The sequence below is a fragment of the Callorhinus ursinus genome, unplaced genomic scaffold (genome assembly GCF_003265705.2).
Source record: "Callorhinus ursinus isolate GAN/ISIS: 27379988/994484 unplaced genomic scaffold, GSC_fseal_2.0 scaffold12, whole genome shotgun sequence".
Classification (NCBI taxonomy): domain Eukaryota; kingdom Metazoa; phylum Chordata; class Mammalia; order Carnivora; family Otariidae; genus Callorhinus; species Callorhinus ursinus.
The window spans coordinates 1,467,662-1,493,366 of NW_027397074.1; the positions used below are offsets into that span (position 1 = coordinate 1,467,662).

The 25,705-nt window shown below is 37.3% G+C and overlaps 2 protein-coding genes across 4 annotated transcripts in view; both read right to left on the reverse strand.

Moving 5' to 3' along the window:
• Window positions 1-7,521, reverse strand: part of BCAP29 (B cell receptor associated protein 29) — a 47,410-nt gene extending 39,889 nt beyond the window's left edge. Inside the window, exons 1-3 of one of the 2 annotated variants that reach the window (XM_025872678.2) lie at window positions 7,434-7,521; window positions 6,883-6,989; window positions 3,509-3,609 (exon numbers count right to left, since the gene is read on the reverse strand). In XM_025872678.2, coding sequence (XP_025728463.1) covers window positions 3,509-3,609; window positions 6,883-6,974 — 193 coding nt within the window. In that variant the 5' untranslated portion in view covers window positions 6,975-6,989; window positions 7,434-7,521. Of the gene's footprint in view, window positions 1-3,508; window positions 3,610-6,882; window positions 6,990-7,256; window positions 7,398-7,433 lie in introns of those variants that run through there. The other variant, XM_025872679.2, reaches the window with a different exon arrangement.
• A 1,898-nt stretch (window positions 7,522-9,419) lies between these two features.
• DUS4L (dihydrouridine synthase 4 like) lies at window positions 9,420-25,680 on the reverse strand. 2 transcript variants are annotated; one of them, XM_073898664.1, is made up of 8 exons: window positions 25,463-25,680; window positions 24,733-25,094; window positions 20,971-21,107; window positions 16,491-16,612; window positions 13,109-13,226; window positions 11,934-12,056; window positions 10,782-11,008; window positions 9,420-10,073 (listed from the first exon to the last, which is right to left on the reverse strand). In XM_073898664.1, the coding sequence occupies exons 3-8, from the start codon at window positions 21,084-21,086 to the stop codon at window positions 9,826-9,828; spliced, it is 954 nt and encodes a 317-aa protein (XP_073754765.1). In that variant the 5' UTR covers window positions 21,087-21,107; window positions 24,733-25,094; window positions 25,463-25,680; the 3' UTR covers window positions 9,420-9,825. The 2 variants fall into 2 exon arrangements, with proteins under 2 accessions (XP_073754765.1, XP_025728440.1); XM_025872655.2 differs by lacking the exon at window positions 24,733-25,094.
• Window positions 25,681-25,705: the final 25 nt, after the last annotated feature.

Here is a 25,705-nt window from a genome sequence, read left to right on the forward strand (position 1 = left end):
ATTCAGTGGTGTTGAGTATATTCACAAAGTTGTGCAACCAACACCACAAATTTCTGAATATTTTCCTTTTTTTTTTTTAAAGATTTCATTTATTTATTTGACAGAGAGAGACAGAGCAAGAGAGGGAACACAAGCAGGGGGAGTAGGAGAGGGAGAAGCAGGCTTCCCCGTGGAGTAGGGAGCCCGATGTGAGGCTTGATCCCAGAACCCTGGGCTCACGACCCGAGCCGAAGGCAGACAGACGCCCAATGACTGAGCCACCCAGGCGCCCCCTGAATATTTTCATCAACCCCCTCAGAAACCCCATATCCATTCTGCCCTTCCCCCATCTCCCAGCAACCACCAATGCACTTTCTGTCTCCATGAATTTGCCTATTCTGAACATATAAAAGCAATCATTTACTATGTGTTTTTTTTTTTGTGTCTGCCTTCCTTCACTTAGCCTGTTTTCAAGGTTCATCTGTGTTGTACCACGTAGCAGTATGCTGTTATTTTTTTATGGCTGAATAACATTGCATTGTACAGATATACCACATGTGGTTTATCCATTCGTCAGCTGAAGACATTTGGACTGTTTCAACTTTTTGGCTATTATGACTAATGCTGCTGTGAACATTTTTTTCTCTGTGTTGCATGTTACCAGTGTTCTATTTGGTTTAATTTTTTTTGGTTTATTTTCAATTAGAGAGTTTCTTTTCTCTAGCTTCATAAATTTCTTTAAATTCTTTAAATTCCGGAACAGTTTAAGCAGCATTAGTAATGTATGGTGATTAACATAACATAATAAAAAAAAAGAAGAAGAAAAAAAAAGTAATGTCTGTTTTTTCAAAGTGGTATAATTTCTTGCAAAGCTATCTGGTTTTATTCTTTTCTGATGGGAGTAGCTTTTTTTTTTTTTTTAACTTTCTGTAATTCTTCTATGGAAAATTTGCTTAAATTTTCTGTATCTACTAGAATTCATCTGGTAAGTTATATTTCTCTACAGAATTATCCATTTCATCTAGGTATTCAAAATTATTTGCATAGAGGTACATGAAATAGTCTTTATTTATTTAAAAGATTTATTATTTATTTGAGAGTGAGCGAGAAAGAGAGAGAGAGAGAGAGAACATGAGCACATGGAGGGAGAGGGAAAAGCAGACTCCCCACTGAGCAGGGAGCCAGATGTGGGGCTTGATCCCAGGACCCTGGGATCATGACCTGAGGTGAAGGCAGCCGCTTAACCGACTGAGCCACCCAAGTGCCCTGAAATTATCTTTTTTAAAAAAAGATTTTATTTATTTGAGAGAGAGCACACAGGTGCACACAAGGAGGAGGAGGGGCAGAGGTAGAAGCAGACTCCCCACTGAGCATGGAGCCCAAACTGACTGAGCCACCCAGGTACCCCAGTGTTTTAAATTATCTTTAAAAAATTTTCTTGATCTTAATGGCTATTTCCTCTTTTATTTCTCAGATTGCCACAATATAGTAGGAGCATACCAACCAGCACGAGACAACTAAAAAAACCCCAAACACAATGGTATTTATGAGTTATTTTAAGCAGGCCAAAGAAGCCACATAATAATATGAAGGATCCTTATGCTTGTTACTCAGCTTCTTTGGCTTTTAAATAAAAATATTCCTGGATCCATTATGCAGAAATGCTGAAGATGAATCAATAATATCAAAGAAGTTTATAATGTAAATGGCCACACAAATCCACCTACAGAATAAAATCACCTGTATTAAAGCAAGGAAACTATGTCTGAAAAATGAAACAGGGGTAATCATATGGGCACGGTGTGACGTATGGTCAGTTTTCTAGAAACCACATGGAGACAGCCTTTTTTTTGGGATCACTCGTGGAACCTTTCAAATTCTTGGGATGCATTTCTGCTGACACTAAACATATTCCTGGGTTTCCTGCTTCCTTTCTGCCTATTCTCACCCCTTAAAACACACATATGCACACACGTTCAGTCAGTACTGGCTCCAGGAACACGAACACCTTGTAATTATTACCTTGTAATAATTAATTACATTATTAAACAACCAATAAGAAAAATGAAATAAATTTGAAAGTAAAATATAAATGAAACTTGAGTAATTATTGGTTTTCCATAACTTACACCCTTGTCATTCTGGTGGATAAGAACACTGGACTGTGTATTTTACATTCACTACTGCATTTAAACCTTTGAACACCTCAGTGGAGCAAGTGTAATTACCCTATTCTGAGATGGAAACACTGAGGCTTAATGCATAGGTCCCTATCTGCCTGCCTTTACTATCCAAGGTCAAAGGTCCTGTATTAACCATCCATGATGTCCCTATTCTCTGAGAATTAATTACCCACTCTGCCCACAGAAGTAGGTTCCAGAGGTCATGGTTCTGCTTTGTGACTCCTATCCCTGGCCATAGCTTACCAGACAAAGGTTGGATACTTAGTACTAGCGGGCTCATTTATTTTCTTTATAATTGGAATTGGGATTCAGAAATGGCTAGTTAATCCTTGCATATGGCTGGAGTGATGACACTTGGCAGCTATATGGCGCCCACAGCTATATGGTTGAGAACAGAGTCCATAGGGATAAGGAAGAATGAAGTAGACCCATGGAGCAATGAAGGGACGTGAAAAGGACACTTCAGTTCCTAAGACTAGTCCCTTCCTGGAATTTGGCTTCCTTCCTTCCCTGAGCTGCTGTACAACAACTCTGTATTTTATTTTAAGTTCCCCTTTCTTGCTCAACTGAGCTCCAGTTGGTTTCTGATATATGTAACCAAAAAAACCTTGTACTACCGTTTTCCTTCCTTATATGGATATGTGGCAGTTTTCGGTAGAAATTCCTGTGATAATTTTAGAGTTAAAAGATCATAATACTACAGGCGTGCCTGGCTGGCTCAGTTGGTAGAGTGTGCGGTTCTTCATCTTGGGGTCCTAAGTCTGAGCCCCACGTTGGGTGTAGAGAATATTTAAAAAAAAAAAAAAAGATCACATTCTAGAGCCAGAAGAAGCTGCAAAAATGATTGCCTTTTCTCGCTTTGTTTTGCAAATGGATAAACCAAACTCAGACAGATGAAATGCCATTCCAAAAGGCATTGAGTTAGTTGATGGTAGAGTTGGGACTCATTTTTCTTATTGTCCTTTAATTGTTTAGTGTTATTTCTTACATGGCTGGAGATTTACTTGATAACAATAGCATACCATGAGACAAATACTGACATTTTGAAATGAGGCATGAACCCATTCACAACCCATTCACATCACATCCCACAATCGCCTACTCATACCTTCTCACACCAGCTGTTTCCAGTTTTATAAAAAGAAATTCATTTCAGAGACTGGTGGTATACAGCACGGGGAACATTTTCTCAGAGTAGTGGCATACACGGTGGCTATCCCAGGATGGCTCCTGCCTACTGTACTACAATAGCAATATCAACTTAGTTAATTAAAAGCCCAATGAATTCATTAATAAAAAAAAGTCCCCAGAGTTAAGCCTAATCAAAAGAGGAATCTAGTACTTACCTAAAAATAAAACAATCAATAGGACTATTATAGTAAGGAAAGCTTTGTTCCAGAAAGTTGCAATTTTACCCCAGACAGTAAATGAAAAAATCTTCTGCCACCTGTAAAGCAATACAATTACATTAGGTGTAAAAAAATCAAAAGATTTTGAAATGCTTTGCAAATATTCAATTAACATTTTGGTAACTGTGTGGTGAGTGACAAGAATTACAGAAATTTAATTTTTTATGTCATATCAGAAAACTTCTGATATGACATAAGAATGTCTCATGAAATAAAGAACAACTCTTTCAAGTTTAATGATAATCTGACATTATCTTCTGTCTGGTGGTTTAAACATTCTACAACAAAAATAACTTTTAAAGTAAAGATACACGAATTCTTATAGTAACGTATTATACTGCTGATAAAAGTTATCACTTTATATCTTTTTTTAATCTGGGTAATAACTCAGAAATAACAAAGACCTATTGGACTAATAATCAGCAACATTTCAGGAATAGGTAGTCCAACTCTGCACTATATATTTTTACATAATGCACTTCTAACATCTGCTCCAAGTAAAAGAATTTTTCTATTTTTACCACAAAGGAATTAAAAATATCATTGAGATGTTACATACATAAAATACAAAAATCTTAAATAGGTTAATTTTTATGTATGTATTTACTCATGTAATTACCACCTAGATCAAGATGTGAACATAGAGGAAACAAAATGGGGTAAAAATAGTCTAGACAGTTTGAGCAGCACAAGCAAAGACACAGAAGTAAGAAAGTATGGGTTATAAATGACCATGTAAGAAAGTATGGGTTATAAATGACCAGGAATGACAAAGCAATCCACCACACAACTGGAAAGGTAACAAACTTTGTACAAGGGCATTTTATTTATTTTTTTTTAGAGAGAGAGAGTGCAAACACACATGTGTGTGAGCAGGGGAAGGGGAAGGGGGTGAAGGAGACAAAGAATCTCAAGCAGTCTCCACACCTGGTGTGGAGCCCCACGTGGGGCTCAATCTAACGACCCCGAGATCCTGACCTGAGCTGAAATCAAGAGTCGGACCCTTAACTGACTGAGCCACCCAGGCGGCCCAGTAGAAGGGCATTTTATTTTATTTATTTTATTATTTATTTTATGAGGGCATTTTAAATGAATAACAGATTCATGGAGTCCAAAGGAGACATAAAAGTAATAAGCACCTAATAAAACTTCAAATACAACTTAAAAGTTTTACTTTAAGATTAGGACAAATTATTAACTAATAAGTTTGGAAAACAACCCTAAGTACCAACTTGAAGTTGGTAAGAGGAGGGAGGCTAATATAGATGGAGGAGGTCCCTTTGCCTCTATGCTTCCAAATCCAGAGATGCTAATCAAATTTTTCATTACAAAAATTTTATATTTTTAGAAAGAGAAGATAAGTGGCAATACCTTCATCTAAGTCCCAATGCAAATTCACATTTCAAGGGTCAGTATGAAAGGGAACACAAAAAAGATTTCCTACAGGGAACAACTAGCAGTTTCTACTAATACTCAATTCAAGGAGGAAATGATAATAGCTGTTATATATTGAGTCATTACTATACTATGGTTCCAAGCACTTTTACATATTTTAGCTTATTTAATCACCACAACCACTTTTGAGGTGGGTACTAGCATTACCTCTATTTTACAGATGGCGAAACTGGCCTGAGATGGTAAATAATTTGCCCAAGGTCATGCAGTAACATGCAAAGTTGGGACATACACCTAGGAAGCCTGACTTGTAACTATGTGTCTTTTTTTTTTTTTTTAAGATTTTATTTATTTATTTGACACAGAGAGACCGAGAGACCACAAGCAGGCAGACATGCAGGCAGAGGAAGAGGGAGAAGCAGTTTCCCGGCTGAGCATGGAGCCCGATGTAGGGGTCGATCCCAGGACCCTAGGATCACGACCTGAGCCAAAGGCAGCTGCTTAATGGACTGAGCCACCCAGGCGCCCCTGTAACTATGTGTCTTTAACCAATGGGTTATGTGAGTAAATAATAGCCACATTAAATAAAGATTGAAGCCTTTTCTTTGAAGATATGGTGATACATGTATAAAAGATTAAAAGATGTGACTATACACAGTAAGGACATATTATAAATGAATTCTGTTCATATACATATGGTGTATATATATATATATATATATATATATACACACACACACATTTTCTTATGTATATTTGCACATGAGCCTGTATATAATCTGTGTATTTACATATATATCAAAGAGCCACTTGAATAGTATAGAGAAAAAATATTTGGCAGGAAGAAAAAGATCCATAATCTATGGAATGTTTTCATACAGAAAATATTAACTGACCATATATATATATATATATATGCAAATTCTTAAGCCTTATTTATAAATCAGATGTTTATAAATAACATCTCTAGGATCTCATTTATGAAAGACCTTCTTTTATGTCATGAGCATGAACAAAGGTGTTGCAACATTTTTATTAAAAGTGCATTTCACCATTCATACTATCAACTTTCTGGATTTAAAACTGAACTCCCCAGATGGCAGATACACTTGTGGTGAGCATGGCATAACCATAGAGAAGTTGAATCACTAGGTTGTACACCTGAAACTTATCTTACACTGTGTGTCCACTATACTAACCACAATCCCCCACAGCCCCCAAACTGAGCAATATGAGGATTATTACAAGGGTAAAGAGAGCCAGGGCTTCAATTTAAATACTTGGTACTGTACTTAAAGACCTTTGAAGGTCTTTACTAAGGAATTAACGCTAATGTATGGTTGTGGTACTTTCCATGTTCAGCACTTTCAGTATATATTATTTCTGCGTATGGAAAAAAGTGGTAAAATTGCCATTAAACATTAATGAAGCTATCTTTGGGTTACATAAGAACACCACCAAGAATCATTTACTGACTTAACTTTCTACATTGTCGTTCCACTGCCCCAATGAAACATTTCTGCACCCATGCATGTTGTTAACATCATTTATCCACTTCCCTTTTTTTAGTTCACTGTTCCAACTCAGAACAATAAACAAGGTTAGGTTTGGTGAGGACATGTATTAAAAGTATAACCACGGCTTTATTATATCTGTAATCAACAGAACCAAAAGGACTGGGTACTTTTCCTTTTAGAAGTGAGGGGAAACAGCTGATTCGTTTGTACATATAATAAGTTTTATATAAAGTGATATTTTAATATTATTAGACAGTACCTAAAATTTGTGAGTTTAAAGAGCACCTTTTATATAATCAGCATTCAAAACTTTTTAATCAATAAAGTCTAAAGTAGCTAATCATGCTTCCTATACTTATTGTAACTTATACTTATTGTAACGATTTGGAGGTTTCCTACCTCTGAGGAGGAATAAAAGGCAGACAGAAGATTAAAATAAGTCCTATTTCAGCATAAAGAAAGGTTGCAACTGCCACCCACTGGAGTGTCATTTTTTCTCTTCACACCTAAACAGAGAAACACTTAGTTTACTTTGCTGCCTTTCAAAAAAAAGAACTTGGTTAAGGGCCCTGGGGCTCAATGTTTTAGTCCGGGGGACTGACGGGGGGCTCCGACTTTCCTCTAACCCGAGGCGCCTGGCCTTAACCCGCGGCGGGAGGGGTAGGGCAGGGGCCAAGGGTGGGCCGGGAGCCCCGCGGAAGCACCGAGGCGGCCTGCGCCTCACGGAGGGCGTGCTTGCCGGCCAGCTCGCAGCGACAGCAACCTAACGCTACCTTCCGCTAACGCCCGCGCCGAGGGGCCCTCCCACTCCGCGAACGCGCCGCGGGCTGGGCCAGCTCCCGAGGTTCAACCGCGGGGGGAGAGGCGCGACCCCGCCACCCCGCGCGGCCCAGCGCTCCTCCCCGCCACCCCGCGCGGCCCGCGACTCCCGGGCACCCGCCCAGCCTTACCCCGCCTGCGGCCGGCCTAGGTCCCCGCGCTGCTCCGCGCAAGGCGACGCGCGGGACGTCAGACGCCGCGGCGGGGCGAGGGGGGGCGGGGAGGGGAGCGGTGGGGGGGTGGGGCGCTCTCCTCCGCCCCACCCCCCCCGCCCCCGCCGGCTCCCAAACAGGAACCGCGGGGCTGCAGCCAGCCGAGGTTGCAGGCGGCGTCAGGATGATTAGAATCATTATTTACTAATTGGTGGTGGAGTTAGAGGGTGACTCAGACTTTTCGGCCGAGTGCTTGGGGTTCCCCGGTCAACTTCTTCAAGAGAGCCGACTGTAAATTTCTAATAAAGTGTGGTTTGGGTGGGAGGGGCGCGGTTAACTGACGTTTTCCGAAAGAGCTTCTTGGGGTCCACGGAGAAGGAATGGCGCCGGGGCGGGAGGGTTCGATAGGGTGATGCGAATTCAGTGGACCTGTTTGAAAGGCGCTCTTTTCCTGGCCTTTCCTGTTCCGTCTTTCTTTGGTAGAAACGCTCTTATTGTCCGGAATTGCGCTAGAGTTAAATGGAAGAGGCAGGACTGGTGGTTGTGCAGCATTTTGTTCTTGTGAGAACGTGGAAAAATACGCAGCTTCAAAACATTTCCCTGGTCTGCAGGCTGGGAAGAGACCATACAATCTAGAGAGATGTTTGGGGACTGAGAGGGAGAGAAAACGATGTGTGTGGCGCATTCCTTCAGTTACTATCTTCCAGATTTTCGAATTGCGTGAATACACTCATAATTTTTTTAAAATATTGACAAGATATCAGAAATGCAAATGACAGTATTATCCTCCTGGACAGAATTATTTTCGGAATATTAAATGATGTAAAGAGATAATTATAGAATCTAAAAATACTTAAGTGGGTGCTTTTTCTTATCACAAATACACTTGATCACACAGAAAAGAGAGAAAAAGGACTAAATATAAATTAACTATAAGGAAGGTATTTTTTTTTTTAAATCAAACTTATTTAGAACTCCATGCTCTTCCACACTGGTTCCTTTGAAAGGCTGTGCACCGTACTCTATGCTGTTGTGCACACACACTAGTTTAATTCACTTCAGAGTTAATTTACAAACATAAAAATTACAAATTTTGACTATAGCTCCCTATTCTTACGTATTACTTATATCAAATGAAAAAGCCAGTTATCTTTAAAAATATGTTAATTGAAAATAGAATGTGCCTAAAAATATGGGAACACAATGTTTAGTTTAAAGTGGATTCATTTAATATTGCCAAACACTTGAATTAAGCAGTTTTAGATAACTGTCTCCTGATACAGTTTTCATGTTGGTAGTATAGACCAATATCTTAACTATGGAACTTTTAATAGTTAACTGAGATACTTAATTCTTGCAGTGGCACATTCACCAACAACAAAATTCTTAGTAACACTCCCAGACCATGGAACTTTAAAATTATAAAAAAAAATTAAACTTATTATCAACTGCTGGGAGGCATAAAAATAACATAAATAAATCACTAAAAACAGGGTATGGAAATTAGGTTTTTAAATTAAAAAATTTCTCTAAGAAATATTTCAAATATATAATCATTGCCAGATTGGTTACCAAAATTTTATACCTAAAAAGTGGGGGACTAAAACTAATTTTATCATTTTAGGTACAGGTGTATTTACCAAGCTCTCAATCTTGTAGGATCTAGAAGACTTGAAACGTAGTGAAGTTAATGTCATTTAAAGAGTTTCATGGATCTTAGTTTTAAATTATTGAAAACATCACACATAATTAAATTCAGTTACACACAGTTTAAAACAAATACCTTGAGGTGTCATTCATGAATTAGGAAGTACCAATTTGATTTTCCAATTTGAATTTTTACCCTAAGCCCTGAAAGTAATTGTATAGAGAATTTCTTGTTCCTTTTCATTTTATATAGAATTGGCATTCATTCTGTCACTTTGCACTTATTTTCACTCAAACATGCTTCCTGTTAACTTATAAGTACTATAGGACTCATACTTTTAGTATTAAAATAAAAAGTTTTATTTATTTAAACATGTTAAAAACACAATTCCTTTAGGAAAAAAATTCTGAGGTTTTTTGTTTTTGTTTTTAAATCCGTAACAGGATTCAGAGCAGTATTTGTCAATGTTTGGTAGGATGACCAGGATGTTTGATCTACCTGGGGTCCTCTTTAAAATTAAATTTTGTTTCCACCCTAGAGATCTCCTGAATCAGAATCTCTGAGGATGGGGTCTAGGCCTAACTTTTTAAAATGTTCTCAGGGTACTGTTTTTATGCTAATGTGTGAGAGACACTGACTTAAGTAGAAACCGAAATGTGACCGTGGGTGGTTTCACTGTAGATATAAAACGAAGTAAATATTAAAATAATTTAGGAAGTCCAGTCAAATCCCATAATGGTCTGTAAGGTAGTCTAAGACTGCTGATGTGCTTGACAAAGCGTTAAATACTCTTTTTTCCTGCCTTGAAGTTATCTTTTCCATCATGTACATTAAATGTTGATGGAAACACATATATGGAGTTCCAAGTTCAAGAGCAATGTCAACCCAGTCCCAGATGCACTTCAGTGGGGTTTCCTCATATCCAGCAAACATGGCCGGGTTTGCTAAGAGTCCTCTTGCAACCATCACACCTATAAATTAAAGCATATCACATTTGTCCACACATTAAGAACTCATGGTTATGAGGTCAAACTTAATGAAACAAACTGAGAATATTGAAAAATAAAGTATTATTACAAGGTTTCACAATAACCACATATTAGTCTAACTCAATTACAAAACAATTTGATGTTTGTAAACCAATAATGTTTCAATGTACTTATAAGAATTTAAAAAAAAATTTTAAGACTTCTACATTAAACAATTAGTCTCTGGGTTTTTTTTTTTTTTTTTTTTAGGGTTAATCCAGATTGTCATAAATTGGATTTGCTTAGGTTTATTTGCATTCTCCCATCTAGCCATACATCACAGGCCTTGGTGTGCCAACAATATAAGGTAGTAATAAAACTGCATAGCAGTATGTAGTTCCTTTGGCTCCTATGACCACTCTGTGTTCACTAATTCTCATTTCTGTTTTACTAAAAGGCTATTTTACTAATAGCCTTCTAACTGGATATGATGGTGTGAGAAAAGTGACTTACTCAAATTAAAACATCTACTGCCTCTAAGTAAAAGAGCTAACATAATTTTAATAAGTTGTTTAGCTTAAATCAGTAAAACAGGAAAATATGGCTCCAGTTTAAAGACAAATAATGAAAAATCACATTAACATTACTCTCCTATCCCCACTTTTTTTTTGCTAATTAAAAATCAAAAAAACTCAAGTACTTATTTCTTACCATCTGTCCCAGTAATATGCCACACATTTTTTGCTTCTTTTAAGTTTCTGATGTCTCCGTTAGCAATTACAGGTATAGACATGTTTTCCTTAATTATTTTAATGGCCTCATAGTGAACAGGCTGATGTCTTTCTTCAGCAGTTCTTCCATGGACTGTAATCCAAGAAACTCCTGTTGCCTCAGCCTTTCGACAAAGATCTACAGTTCTTGTAAGGTCATCATGGATCCTGTAATTTCAAAATTACATCAGTCTACTTGCACATACAAATCTTAATGCTAAAATTAATAAGCTAAATAAAAAAATTTCATCTGATAACATTATTCAGTTAGCTTTGCTATATTATCACCACATGTCACTATCAGAAAGGTTTTGTTCAGCGATCAGTTCCCATTTAAGGCTTCAAATTTAGCTATTTCACTATTGGCAACAATAGGATGATAAATTTTACCTTACTTAGTGCTTCACCCTTTTGGCTTTGATAACTGAAAAAGTCATCCAAGTACTGTCATGGAGGAATGGAAAGATAGTATCCTAATATCTGTTGTGTATGCCCCAACCCCCGAGTGGGAAAATATAATACATTATCATGAAATATGTTTTTAACCTGTCACCCAAAAACCTATTCCTGGTTTATTTTCTTTTCATTGTGAAATTTTAGTGCAAATATTATTACTATTTTCTACTCTTGGTACCAGGAATGTTTCTCAGCATCATCATTATTATTTTTCTAAAGTAGACTTCAGGCTCAGTGTGGAGCCTGGCGAAGGACTTGAACTCACGACTCTGAGATCAAGACCTGAGCTGAGATCAAGAGTTGGACGCTTAACCAAGAGAGCCACCCAGGCACCCCTCTCAGCATTATTAATTAGGCAGTACATGGAAAAAAACAGAGGGTTTCTTTTGAGGGGAAGTTTTTAATAATAAAGGGATGTTTTAATTTCTGTTAAAAAAATACAAAAATGAAGTTGTTCTGTTATTTTTATAAATAAAAATTATGGTAGTCATTTACTAAATGTCTTATTTCTACATTTCCATACACTAGCTACCAATATATTAAGGATGGATACCTTCACACTTAGACAAAAGGAATTTTTTTTTTAATTTCCTAAGTAATGGACTATCTTGTTAGTAGATTAAAATATTGTCTTTACCTTATTTTAATAGATACTGAAAATCTGGGATTTTCCACTTGATTTCTTACTTGTTTCACCATATCTCGAACAAGCTCTGGCTTGTTTATTAAGCAAGCTCCATAACCTTCTGCCATTGCCCACCTTTATAAAGCAGACACAACAAATGAATTGTAAATAGATGGACGAGGAGATACAATTTTAAAAGCACCATTAAGTACATTTATTTCTCTATCTTAGTGACCTGGAATGGAATCAGATTTTTATAATTCACAGATCCAACATTTTAAAGTGGATCGATAGGAGATAAGGAAAACATGTTCCCAGATCAAAAAGTACTTAGGAGAAATGGTTTTCACTGGCAAGTGAGAAAATTAAATTAAAATTAATTCAACCAAAACAGACTTAGGTATTTGTAATTAATTTCAATTACTTCAGATTTTTAGAATTCCAAATTTGATGTTTATTGTACATAACAAGATGTTTTATTAATCTTAATAGTAGAAAGATATTTTTGGCTTACAGCATTCCAACACCACTAAACAGCTTATTTAACTCTCCTAATGAGTATACAAATATGTCTAATCTCGTTTGGATTATGATGTACTTAAAACCTTGATTTTATTCTTTGGACACATTTTGTATTATTGACAGATAATGTGACATGGTGCTAGGAAGGTAGGGATATTAGTATCAAATTAAGCATCCTATCAATACCCAGTTACTCAGACTCTACCAAACAACTGTGGTATAGAAAGAAAAGGTAATGATAAGAAAGTATTCTTATAGAGAAAATTAATTAGGAGAAAACAAGTGGCGATTTCTCAAATCATAGAATCACAGTTTCTTGTCTGACATAGCAGTAAAAATTCACTTTAGGGACTTCTATAAATGTTCTAGTCTTCCCTAGCTACTTATGGGTCAGGTTCAAGGCAGATCCACACACAAAAAATTCTAGTGGTAAGACAAAACACTAATCTATACCTTGTTTTAGACATCAGAAAATACCTTTGCATATCTGTTCCTAAATAATCTTTCCTTATTTTTTTTTCTTGCTTTTTATTTGGAGCCCAAGCGCTTTAACTCTATTTTCTTTATTTTTTTAATTCTTGGAAAACTAGAGAAATAGTTTACCATGTTCACATAGTTTTTTTTCTAATTTTTCTGAAAATTTTTCCAACTTCTTTAAGCTTTACCTCTGAGGGCAACCACAGTTAATGTCTATTCCATTCGCATAAGGACAGACAATACGAGCAGCATCAGATAAAAGTCTTGCATCATTAGCAGCAAACTGAACAATCAATGGGCAATCACCTGATAAAACGAATAGCTCAACATTAAAATTCACAGAAACACACACACACACACACACACACACACACACACACACACACACGATACACCAAACTTGTCATATTTGTATGGGATAATAACTATTTTCAGCCTAAGTATCTGTTCAAACAACATAGCATTTAACTAATTTTAAATATTTTAAATTAAAAGTAATTTACATTTAGTTCAAATTCAAACAGTATAAAATTTGATAAAATGAACATTACAACACTCTTGACAAACAGATCCCATTTCCAAAGATGAGAATTAGTTTACTGTATTCCAGAACAATTTATGTATATCTGTAAAATTTAAGCAAATGTGAACATTTTATATATATTTCCATGCCTACTGCTCCCCCTGCCCCAATGTATCTGAGAGTTGTACTCAGACCTACTTTCTTTTTAGTAGCGTATTCTTCTGTATGGATGGACCACAGAGTGTACTTCTAGACTGTTTTTTTTTTTTTAAAGATTTTATTTATTTATTTGAGAGAGAGAATGAGAGACAGCATGAGGGGGAGGAGAGTCAGAGGGAGAAGCAGACTCCCTGCTGAGCAGGGAGCCTGATGCGGGACTCGATCCCCGGACTCCAGGATCATGACCTGAGCCGAAGGCAGTCGCTTAACGAACTGAGCCACCCAGGCGCCCTAGACTGTTTTTCATTTGTGGCTTTTGCAAACAATGCTGTGATGAGAATACTGTTATGCTACTCTGAGTATATTCATAGGGTAAAGTCCCAGGAATGTAACTGCTGGATAGGCATCTAACATGTTGATAGACACCACAAAGCTTTCTTTCAGAAGAGTTTACCAATACAGATACACAACAATATGGACGGCAGTTCTTGTTTCCTCACAAGAATACACAATACATTGTTGTATATCCAACAATGTGTATTTTTATTTGTGGGTTCTCTCTCCATATTCTTTCACTATTTTTCTACATGTATTTCCTCTTTTAATTGTTCTTTATTTTCTTATTTTTTAAAATTTTATTTATAAAACAAAGAAATGAGTTCTGCTATCATAAATATATATCTATTTTAAAGATTTTATTTGAGAGAGAGAGAGAGAGAGAGAGAATGAGCAGGGGGAGGGGCAGAGGGACAAGCAGACTCCCCGATGGGCACGGAACCCGATACAGGGCTCGATCCCAGGACCCTGAGATCACCACCTGAGCCCAAGTTAGACACTTAACCAACTAAGCCATCCAGGTGCCCCTCTATCGTAAATATTACATTCTTTCCAGGTTTTGGTTTGTCTTTGAGTACATGTGTGCTCCTTTCTAATATATAAAAGTTTACCTTTTAATATAGAAAACATGTCAGATACTTCCTAGGTTTTTTTTTTTTTTTAAAGATTTTATTTATTTGAGAGAGAGAATGAGATAGACAGCATGAGAGGGGAGAGGGTCAGAGGGAGAAGCAGACTCCCTGTTGAGCAGGGAGCCCGATGTGGGACTCGATCCCGGGACTCCAGGATCATGACCTGAGCCAAAGGCAGTCGCTTAACCAACTGAGCCACCCAGGCGCCCCTTCCCAGGTTTTAAGGACATATTTTTCACATCTTTCTTTGGGTTAGTGTTATAAGCTCTGGATAGATGTATTTTAATCTTTCTAAAGTTCTTTTGGGGACTACCTATATGAGATTCACTAGGTATTTGCCAAAATGTAGATTTCTGAGCATCATCCCAGTTTCACTGATTCAGAATTTCTCTTTTCTGTTTTTGTTTTTTTTATTCAGAATTTCTATGGCAATCCACTGATTTATAGGACTAACATGGGGTAGGAGAATTTGCTTTTCCCCAACGATATAGGATGTTTTTCCCTTTATAACTCAAAGAGTTATAGTTTCAATTTAATAACCATTTATTAGTTTAATATATTTTCAACACAGGGCTAGAAGCTAAGGATACAAATCCATAAGAGATAATTCCAGACTTCAAGGAGCCCATAGTCTAGAGAATGGGAGACAGGCATACAAAGAGGATATTATAATACAGTAGAATTAAGTCCAATAAAAAGCCTGTGAGAGAGGATAATAGTGGAGGGTGATCTGGCAAACTCCCTGGTCACAAACTTTGAGAGCTGGATTAAGAACATGTAGTGTCATTTGCCAGAGAGATATGGATCTGGGGGACGGGCATAGCTGAGGAAAGGATATTATAGGTAGAGAAGTATGAGAGGATGGGGCATTTTCAGGAACTTAAATAAGTTAGTATTATTAAAGAATAAAGTTGGTGGAGGGTGCCTGGGTAGCTCAGTTGGTTAGGCCACTGACTCTTAGTTCCCACTCAGGTCATCTCATGGGTCGTGGGATGGAGCCCCATGACAGGTTCTGTGCTCAGTGGGGAGTCTGCTTGAAAGATTCTTTCCCTCTGCCCCTTCCCCCACTAGCATGTGCACATGCACTTTCTCTCTCTCTCTCAAAATAAATGAATAAATCTTAAAAAAAAAAAATAAGGTTGGTGGGCTGTGGAGAGAAACTAATGGAAGATAAAGCTGCATAAGATATATCCAGAGGCTGGATCATGAGGAACATTATAGATTATTCACAGGTATTGGGATTTTATTTTAAGTAATCTCTTCACCTAACCTGGGGCTCGAACTCACCACCTGAAGTCAAGCGTCACATGCTTTACTGACTGAGCCAGCCAAGTACCCTGACACGTACTGGAATTTTACTCATTAGGCCACTGGTTTTCAATCTTTAGCAAGCTCAGAATCACCTGGAGGGCTTTTTAAAACAGACTGCTGGACCACATACCCAAAGTTTCTGATTCAGTGGGCCTGGGGCAGAGCTGAGAAATTTCCATTTTGAACAAGTTTCCAGATGATGCTGATGCTGCTGGCCTGGGGTTTCAGCCCTTGAGAACCACTGCTTTAGGCCATGAGCGGTCCAAGAAGGACTTTAAGCAGGGAAGAGATGTGATCAAATTTACATTTTACAAAGGTTCCTTTGGGCTATATGTAGGATGGTTTGGAATGGGGCAAGACTGGAGGCAGTGTGATAGGAACCTAATAGCTCAGGTGAGAGGATGGGGCCCTAAGGAAGGCTAACCTCATGCTTAGATATATCATCCATAGCTTACAGGGCACAGAATAAAAATATACTTAAAAAACTTATTAAAAACATAAAACAACTAAAAGATTTAAAAAAAATATCTGAATTGTGCTGTTTCTGATCAGACAAGATTTTTTTTTTTTTTAGTTTTACAAAGTCAGCAAACTCTCGGTTTCACATACCTTTGTTTGTCGTAAATTCACTGTCTCGGGCTTTTATAGATCTGACAAAATCAGCAGCAACTATCATTGGTGTATAGCACAGATCACAACTGTATTTTCTTACTAATGTTCTAAAAGCCAACCTGCAAGCATATAAAACTTTAATTAGGCATTTAAAAAACACCACAATCATATGTACTTCCAAGTTTAATTTAATTATTAAATATTTATTAAAGTTCTACCTTTGAGAGGTTAGAGTAGATGTACTTTTTCCTATTATGGCTGTTAAAAAAAGAAAAAACACAAATCCAGAGTGGAGTCATTTGCCCCTCCATGACCACAAACCAAGACTTAATTACAGTTTCAACCTATCCCAGGAATGTGACCTTTTTAAAAGTCAATCTGAAATTTCTTGAACAGCAATAGTATAGAACTCTGCAGGATAAAAAAAAATCCCTGTTGTTCCCATCCCCACCAAAAGATATCCTGGCCTGAACCAATCCTTTCTTTTCTTTTGCTAATAACTACTTGTTCCACCCTCCTTCCTGTAAAAACCTCCCATTTTGTAGAACTCCATGGTGCATCTCTCCACCTGCTAGGTGGGATGCTGTGCGATTCATGAATTGCTTAATAAAGCCAGTGAGATCTTCACATTTACTCAGTTGAGTTTTGTTTTTTTTTTAACACTGCTCAGTATATTATATATAAAATAAACATAAGAAAACTCTAAAAGGTGGAGAGAAGAGAACAGAAAGGCTAGTGACCTTGGGACCTGAGGAATAACAGTGGTGAGTTCCCTGGGTTTCCTTTTTGCCTCAAATATCCCAGATTTGGACCTGAAGAAGCTGGAACTCGGAAATACCAATGAGTGCGGACAAAAAGAGCCCCAACAAAAGTCAGCTCTCTCACCAAAGGACTAGGAAAGGGGAAGCCTAACAAGACAGAACAATTTTAAATAGTGGCTCTACTCCAGCCAAACACCAGAGATAAAACTGTGGCCCCACCTCCAGAAGCAAAGGTTGAGTGGGGAGCTTAGATTTGTACTTTTCCAGGGCCAAAATAAAGTTCTCTAATCCTCTTCATAGTGGTGTCAGAGAAAGCCAGGTAGAAGCTGGGACTTCAATACTTTCTCCCTTCCCATTGTTAAGTAGTATCAGAGATGCTTAGTGAATGGCCAGGACTTTCAATAGAGCCCAACAGGTACCAGGCCATCCCCTCCATGGCTTACCCCCAGCTCAGCAGTAATGAGGAGCCCCCTGCCCCCAGAGTGTCAAAGGAGACCAAATAGTAAATCCGGACTTTTACTTTCACCTCATAGTGATGAGGTAGTGCTTTCTCATTCCTTTCCTGCTATAGTGATGACAGGAAAAAAAAAGTTAAAACAGAAGGTTCAATGTTTAGAATCAATCAATATAGTCCACTTTATTAAAAGGCTAAAAGAAAAATCACATAATTGTATCAATCAATATAGAAAAAGCATTTGACAAAATAATATTCATGATAAAAAGAAAAAACCCTCAAGAGAACAGGAATAGGTAGGAACTTTCTCCACTTGATAAAAAGCATCCACAAAAAACTCCTACAGCTAACATACTTAAAGGTGAAAAACAACATATTTCTCCTAGATTAAGAACAAGGCAAAGATGCTTGTTCTCATCATTCTTATTTAACACAGTGCTGGAACTTCTACTCAGTGTATGAAAAGGAAATAAAAGGCATATGATGGAAAGGAAAAAATAAAACTGTCCCTATTTGTAGATGATTGTCTACATAAATAATCACAAGGTATTTTAAAAACCCTCCAATAAGGAAGTTCAGTGAGTTTATAGGATACAAAATCAACATAAAAATCAATTTCATTTCTATATACCAACAGTGAATACATGGACACTGAAGTTAATAGTATAAAGCCATTTACAATTGCTACAAAAAAAGAGAAATAATCAGGTGTCTTACAAAACATATATAGCACTTAATATGCTGAAAACTACACACAACGATGAAAAAAATAAAAGATCTAAATAAATGGGAAAGATACTATGCTCATGAGTTGGGAGACTCAACATAGAAAGGAATTCAATTCTCAAATTGATACACATATTTAATATAATTCTTCTGAAAATTCCAGCAAGATAATTTATAAGAAATTATTCAGAAAGGCAAAGGAACTAGAATAGCTAAAACAATACTGAGAAAGAAAAATAAAGTGGGAAGAATTAATCTACCCAACTTAAAACTTATTATATAGCTATAGTAATCAAGATTGTGTAGTACTAGCAGGGATATAGACTCATAGATCAATAGACCTGAATAGGGAAAAAAAAAAAAAAACAGAACAGGTAATGTAGATAAAGAGCCACATAAACATGATCAAAATGATTTCTGACAAAGATGCAAAAGAAATTCAATACTGGAAAGATAGCCTTTCAAATGGTGTTGGAGTAATTAGACATCCACAGGCAAAACAAAACATAACAAAAAATACCCCTTCAACCTAAGCCTCACATTTATACAAAAATTAACTCAAAATTTATTTAAACGTAAAACAACAAAAAAAAGACTTTTTGAAAAAAAGTAGAAGAAAAACTTTAGGATTAAGAGCTACACAAAGTTCTCTTACACTTGACATCAAAAGCACAATTTACAAAAGGAAAAACTGGTACATTAGATTTTCTCATTAAACAAAAAGCTTTTGCTCTGTTAAGAGGATGAAAAGATAAGCTACGTTCTGGGAGAACATATTTGCAAATCACATATCTGACAAAGGAATAGTATCCAGAATATATAGATAACTCTCAAAACTCAGAAGTAAGGAAAAACTCAACAACAAACATCTGATTAAAAAATGGGCAAAGGGCTTGAGTAGACATTTCTTCAAAGATATACCCATGGCCAATAAGCACATGAAAAGATGCTAAGCATCATTAGGGGCATACAAAACCACAATAAGATACCACTTTACATTCATTAGGATGCTATAGTAAGGGGTGCCTGGGTGGTTCAATCGTTAAGCGTCTGCCTTTGGCTCAGGTCATGATCCCAGGGTCCTGGGATCAAGCTCTGCATCAGGCTCCCTGCTCCACGGGAAGCCTGCTTCTCCCTCTCCCACTCCCCCTGCTTGTGTTCCCTCTCTCCCTGTGTCTCTCTTTGTCAAATAAACAAATAAAATCTTAAAAAAAAAAGGATGCTATAGTAAAAGCAAATAAACAATACAGTAAGTATTGGTGAGGATGGTGAGGAATTGGAACTTTTGTACACTGCTGGTGGGAATGAAAAAATGGAAAATATGGCGGTTCCTCAAAAAACTATAAATAGAATTGCCATATGATCCAGCACTTATTCTGGGCATATATCCAAAAGAATTGAAAGACATATTTATACATCCATGTTCATAGCAGTATTATTTGCAATAGCCAAAAGATGGAAGCAACCTAAGTGTCCATAAATGAATAAACAAAATATAGTACATATATACAAATGGAATATCATTCAGCCTTTAAAAAAGAAGGAAATTCTGATACATGCTATGACATGGATGAACCTTGAGGATATTATGCTAAGTGAAATAAGCCGGTCTCAAAAAAACAACTATTATATAGTTCCACTTATATAAGGCACCTACAGTAGCCAAGTTCAGAGTGAAAAAGTAGAATGATAATTACCAGGGGGTGGGGTGGGGAGCGGAATGGGGAGCTATTGTTTAATACGTGTAGAGTTTCAGTTTTGTAAAACAAAGAGTTTTAGAGATTGGATGTATAACAATGTGAATGCATTTAACACCACTGACCTGTACACTGACAAATGCCTAAGTTGTATCTTACCACAACTGAAAAATTTTAAAAAACCAACTCAATAGTAAAAAAGCAATTTAATTAGAATATTGGCAAGAGACGTAAAGAAACATTTCTTCAACAATATACAGGATAAATACACGAAAACATTTTCAACATCACTAGCTACAAAGGAAATGGATATTAAAATCATAATGAGATATCACTACACACCTATCAGATGGCTAAAATAAAAAACACGCTATTATCAAAAGTTGGTGAAGATGAGGAGAAACTAGATTCCTCATACTGTTAGTGGAAGTGTGAAACAGTACAGACACTCCAGAAAATTTGGCAGTTTCTTAAAAACTAAATATACAGTTACCACATGACCTAGCAATTGCAGTCCTGGGGATTTGTCCCAGACATATGAAGACTTACAGTCAAACAAAAATCTGTGCATGAATGTTTACATTTACTTAATATCTTTTATTTAATATCCTCTGTATCTTTATAGGTGGGGGTTACAAACACTATCTTTTTTTATAGATATAAAAAGTGAAGTTTGAAGGGGTTGTTTACTCAAGGCGACACACATATAGGAAAATAGTAACACCAGCACACAAGCCTAGATCATGACCCCAAAGCTAGGTGTTTGATGATCCCCTATGGTGGTCAGAGCATAAAAAGGAAATCACATCTTAGCTCATTAACCATTTACTAATACTTACTTTGAATATCGAACCATTGGGGCACAGACTTTTACCAGCTGCCCAGAATGAAGCATTTCTATTGGATCTTTTTTTCTTTCTTGACATATTGTGGTTCGTATGCAGTCACTCTTCATGAATACAGATTTGTTTCAAATCTGACAAAGACAGTTTGCATAGAGAAAAATTACTTTCATTAGATGAATTCCCATCATTCGAACAATTTCAATTGCCAAGAACATATATATATATATTTTTTTTGGTCAGGCTTGTGGGCTCAGGAATCTTTTTAGCTTCTTTTCAGAGTATCAAATAGGATACTACAGAATCTTGTCTCTATAAGTCACTGACAGTTTTTAGTACACTGTGAAATCATCACGTTTATATATTCGGTACAAATTATGCTTGTTCGTGTCAAACACTAACAGTTTCAAATTCTATATTTAACTCACTAAAGTAACATTTTCTGCTCAAATTAATAAATGCTCAAGATGTGGAAAACTACAAGCTTTTTCTTAGAATACCATGGTTTTTCATGTTATGTTTAAAATTTCCCATGTTACTGTTTGGTATTGATAAACCAGAAAATTTGATTTGAATAATTTTGTATATAAGACTGCATATGTCTGGCACTTTGAAATACCTTGATTTATGCAGGAAAGCTAAATGGCATTAATTGAACAACTCTAAGTAGTATTTCAAGAGATTTACTGGTCTTATTTCATGTTTATTCTTATTTGCAATTTCTATTCTTTGTATCTGAATCAGAAGGCAAACACACTTTTATTTAAAAAAAATTTAAATGTGGTATCATCTAGCAAAAATTTTAATTATAATCATATAATTGCATAGTAAATCACTTTTATACCCAAAGAAGTACAAGTGATTAAATTATAGTTCGTGTTTTTAAATTTGCTATACCTAAAATCCTGTCATTTCATAGTGTTGGCTGCTTTCCATATTCCAGTGTTTGGCTTTAGTAACTTAGCAACAGATACAGGCAAACTTTAGGAAGGTCTAATTGCTCAACATGCAATTTTTTTGTTTAGCTAATCCAGAAAGTACTATTATAATCTAAATATAAACCAATAATATGTATAATGTACAGTTGAAATAAGCTAGTTTTACTGACCAATGCTCAGTCTGACTTTTAGCTTTTTAATTTTTATTTATTTTTAAAGATTTTATTTATTTATTTGAGAGAGAGAGGGAAGGAACAGGGGGGAGGAGCAGAGGGAGAGGGATGGGCAGACTCCTTGCTGAGCATAGAGCCAGATGCTGGGCTGAGATCATGAGCTGAAATCAAGAGTGGGAAGCTTAACTTACTGAGCCACACAGGTGCCCCTTACCTCTTTTTTTAAAGTAAAAATTTCTGATTAGAACAATGTAAGCCCACATACATAGGTAAAACATAAGCAAGAGAAAGGTAGTTCCTTTTCACGAGTCAAGCCTGTTCCTTCTCTCTCGCATTTTGTGTCCTGATTATGCCACCTCTACATACTCAAGTCAGAAACCTGGGGTTTGTCCTCCACTTCTCCGTCTCCCACAAGTGTGTCAACCAACTAGTACCTTTAATTAAATCTTGAGCAAATCTTCATTGCCTTAGTCTATGTACTCATAATCTCCCATTTTGATGACTCTGACAGTTTTCTCTGAATCCCAGATACAGTTGATCTAACCCACTACACTCTAGGCTCTCCTGTTATCATGTGTACTTGTAATTACTTTTATAGAGTATAATAATAACAAGTCCATTTCTTCTTGAGCTTTTGAGGGTATGGACATGTATTTAATCATTCAACAAATATTAAGTTCCTGTTGGGAATACCAGATGGAAATACATTTCTCCTGTCTTTAAAAATCGATTAGACATACACAAAATGGTAGTTCTAATACATACACTTACACACAATTTAACTGTTATGGAAATAATTGTCCAGAGAAATGAGGGAAATCAACAACAGTGGAGGAGGGAAAGCTTGAGCTGACATGTGGAAATGGGGAACTGTCCTGTCACAGGGAGCAACACATAAAACCAGAAAGGCTTGAAAATGTTTGATGAAATAAACCTGAGAAATGAACCATTAGAAGTCCATTGTTATTTGAGCAGATTAGAAGGAGTGAGAAGGCCTAGATAATCATGGACCTTACATTCCATGTTAGTAATTTTTAGATTTTATACTATAGAGCTTTGATTCTTAGCCATTTTTCCACCTTTGTGGGTGATTTTTCATATGCACCCAACATGTTAATACATGCATGCGACACACTTTCATACATAGCAGATTTATGTACAGGCTGTATGTCTCTCCTTGTATATTTGTAAATGAAACATTTTAGCAAGAAAATGACATGATTAGATTTCTGATTTAGAAACATTTCACTGAAGGGGGTAGGGCTTTTGGCAAAATATCAAAGGAGGCTATTGTAGTAAACCAGTCCAATGCATGAGTATCTGACCTGGGTAGCCAGGAATAAGAAAAGAGAACACACTTAAGACCTATTTAGAAATAAAAATAAAAATAAACTGGCAACATATTTAGGAAGTGGAAATCATTTCAGGACAGTGCATGTTTTATTACTCTAAAGGAATTTTAGGATGATGTTTATACTTGGGCTTTAGAGGCTAGGTGGATGGCAGTTCCAATCAATGAGATAGAAAATGAGGAGGAATAGGTTTTAGCAGGGAAACATGAGTTCATATTTGGGCACATTGAACTTGAAGTGCTCTTGGGATTTCCAGATGGTGATGCCTCACAGCTGCTTATACAGATATGGTGCTCAGGAAAAAGCTAGACATACAGACTGAGAGTCTTTAGCCTTTAGGTAATAAGTTGAAACTAAACACATGGACGAAGTACTTAAGGATGCCATATTTTGCAAGAAATCCTTAGAAGCACCAATATTTAAGTAAAAGACAGAGAATAATGCAAAGGAAACTGAGAGATGAATTCTGGAAACCCGAAGAGTGATATTCAAAAACTGAAGAGAGGGGAGAATATCAAGGAGGGAGGGGATAAGCACCTTAAACATCACAAAAAAGTTAAGTAAGAAAAAGACTAAAAGGCATCTAATAGCAACTAGTTGTTAGTAACTTTAGCAAGAATAATTTCATTCTTATAGTTCTAGTACATGGCACAAAGGCCTCCCTCAATATGTATTTGCTTAATGAATAAATCAGTAGTTTTCAATCTTGGTTGTATATTAGAATAATCCGGGGAGCTTTTAAGACTCAGGATGCTCAAACCCATACCCCAGACCAATTAAATGTGAATCTCTGGGCTTAGGATGCAGGTATCAGTGGGTTTTTAAAGCTCTCCAGGTGATTTCAATGTGTAATCTTAAAAAAAAATCCATAAACTGCAAAGCACCTGGTGCAACTGTTTACATGGGTGTTCTACCTTACTTATGAGCTCCTTTGGAACAAGATAGGAATTGAGTCTCATTTGTAAACTGGTGCTGGTGTGTATGGTTGGGGCTCAAATCTCTTCACTAAATGAACGAATATTATGCAACTTTTCTAGAATCTTCCAATGTAAAGCCAAGAAAAAAAGAACCCGTAATTCAAAGATACTTACTCATCAACCTTAAAGAATTACTAAAAATTTTGTGTATTACGGATAATGAAATCTAATGTGAGTCTGAGCACGCTGCCCTGAACAATTCATGTGACTCATTCAGAACAATTCTAGTCAGACCGTGATTGAGACCAAAAACACTAGGGGAAACCTGAGACAAAGTCAAGAGAAAGCATAAGGCAGTGTTATCAAAAGACATGCTTACCTGAGTGGTTATGAGTATTAAATGCACAAAGTACTATTCTAGCACCTTGTTGAAATACTGTTAGCAGAATCCAGAGAACCGTGTAGCTCCGGAATCGGGAAAAACTGGTTCTCCGTGTACAGGGTAAGTTATGTTACAGATTCTCTTTATGTAGGAACGCCTAACCTTCTTGCACAAGAGTAGTTAACCTGTTAAATTATCAGTATCCATCTTGGGAGAAATCTAAGTGAATAATGCACTTGTATTAGCGGAGGAGACAACGGGAACTAACTTGATTTGACAGCTTCAATACTGTCAGTTGAGATATGGAAAATCCATCAGTTTGTAATAGGAAAAAGTTTGACATCACTCCTAGCATGTGGCTGAAAAAGAAAGGAAGAGGCAGAAAAAGCTTAAGGTCAAGAGAGGGCAGAGACTGAGTCCACTTGTCTTTTCCTGGTTCAGTCTTCCTTCTTCACCAACCTTCGGCTCTCCCTAACTCTGCCCTTAGTATTCATTCCGGCAACTTCCTTCCCAACCTTTCCCCGCCAGCCTTTACCCCAGGGCTGTTAGCCAAGGCCTGTGGCACATAAGGCTGGGGAGTTACTAACTTTCCCCAGCTGTGTTTGTGGAGTGCAAGCGAGGATCCCAGAAACCTCCGCTTTCCTGTCCAGCCTCCACCGAGAGCCTCCTGTTCTCAGGGTAAATACTTGCACAGAGATAAGCGCTACGGCCAGGCTCCCGCGCCCACCTTCTCCTCAGCCGGGGGAACGACGTCAGCCCCAGTGGCGCGACAGGAGACGGCGCAGGGCGCCAACGCCGCGGCCTCGGCTTCCCCCACGCGCCTGGCCCTGGGCGCCCGCCAGCTCCGGGAGACACGCGGCTCTCAGCAGGGGATTCCTCCAGCTGCGGCCGCTTAGCTGATTCCCCAGGCCGGCCGGGAGCCGCGGGCTGGGCGGAGCGGGCGGTGCGGGCGGCGCCGGCATTGTGCGTC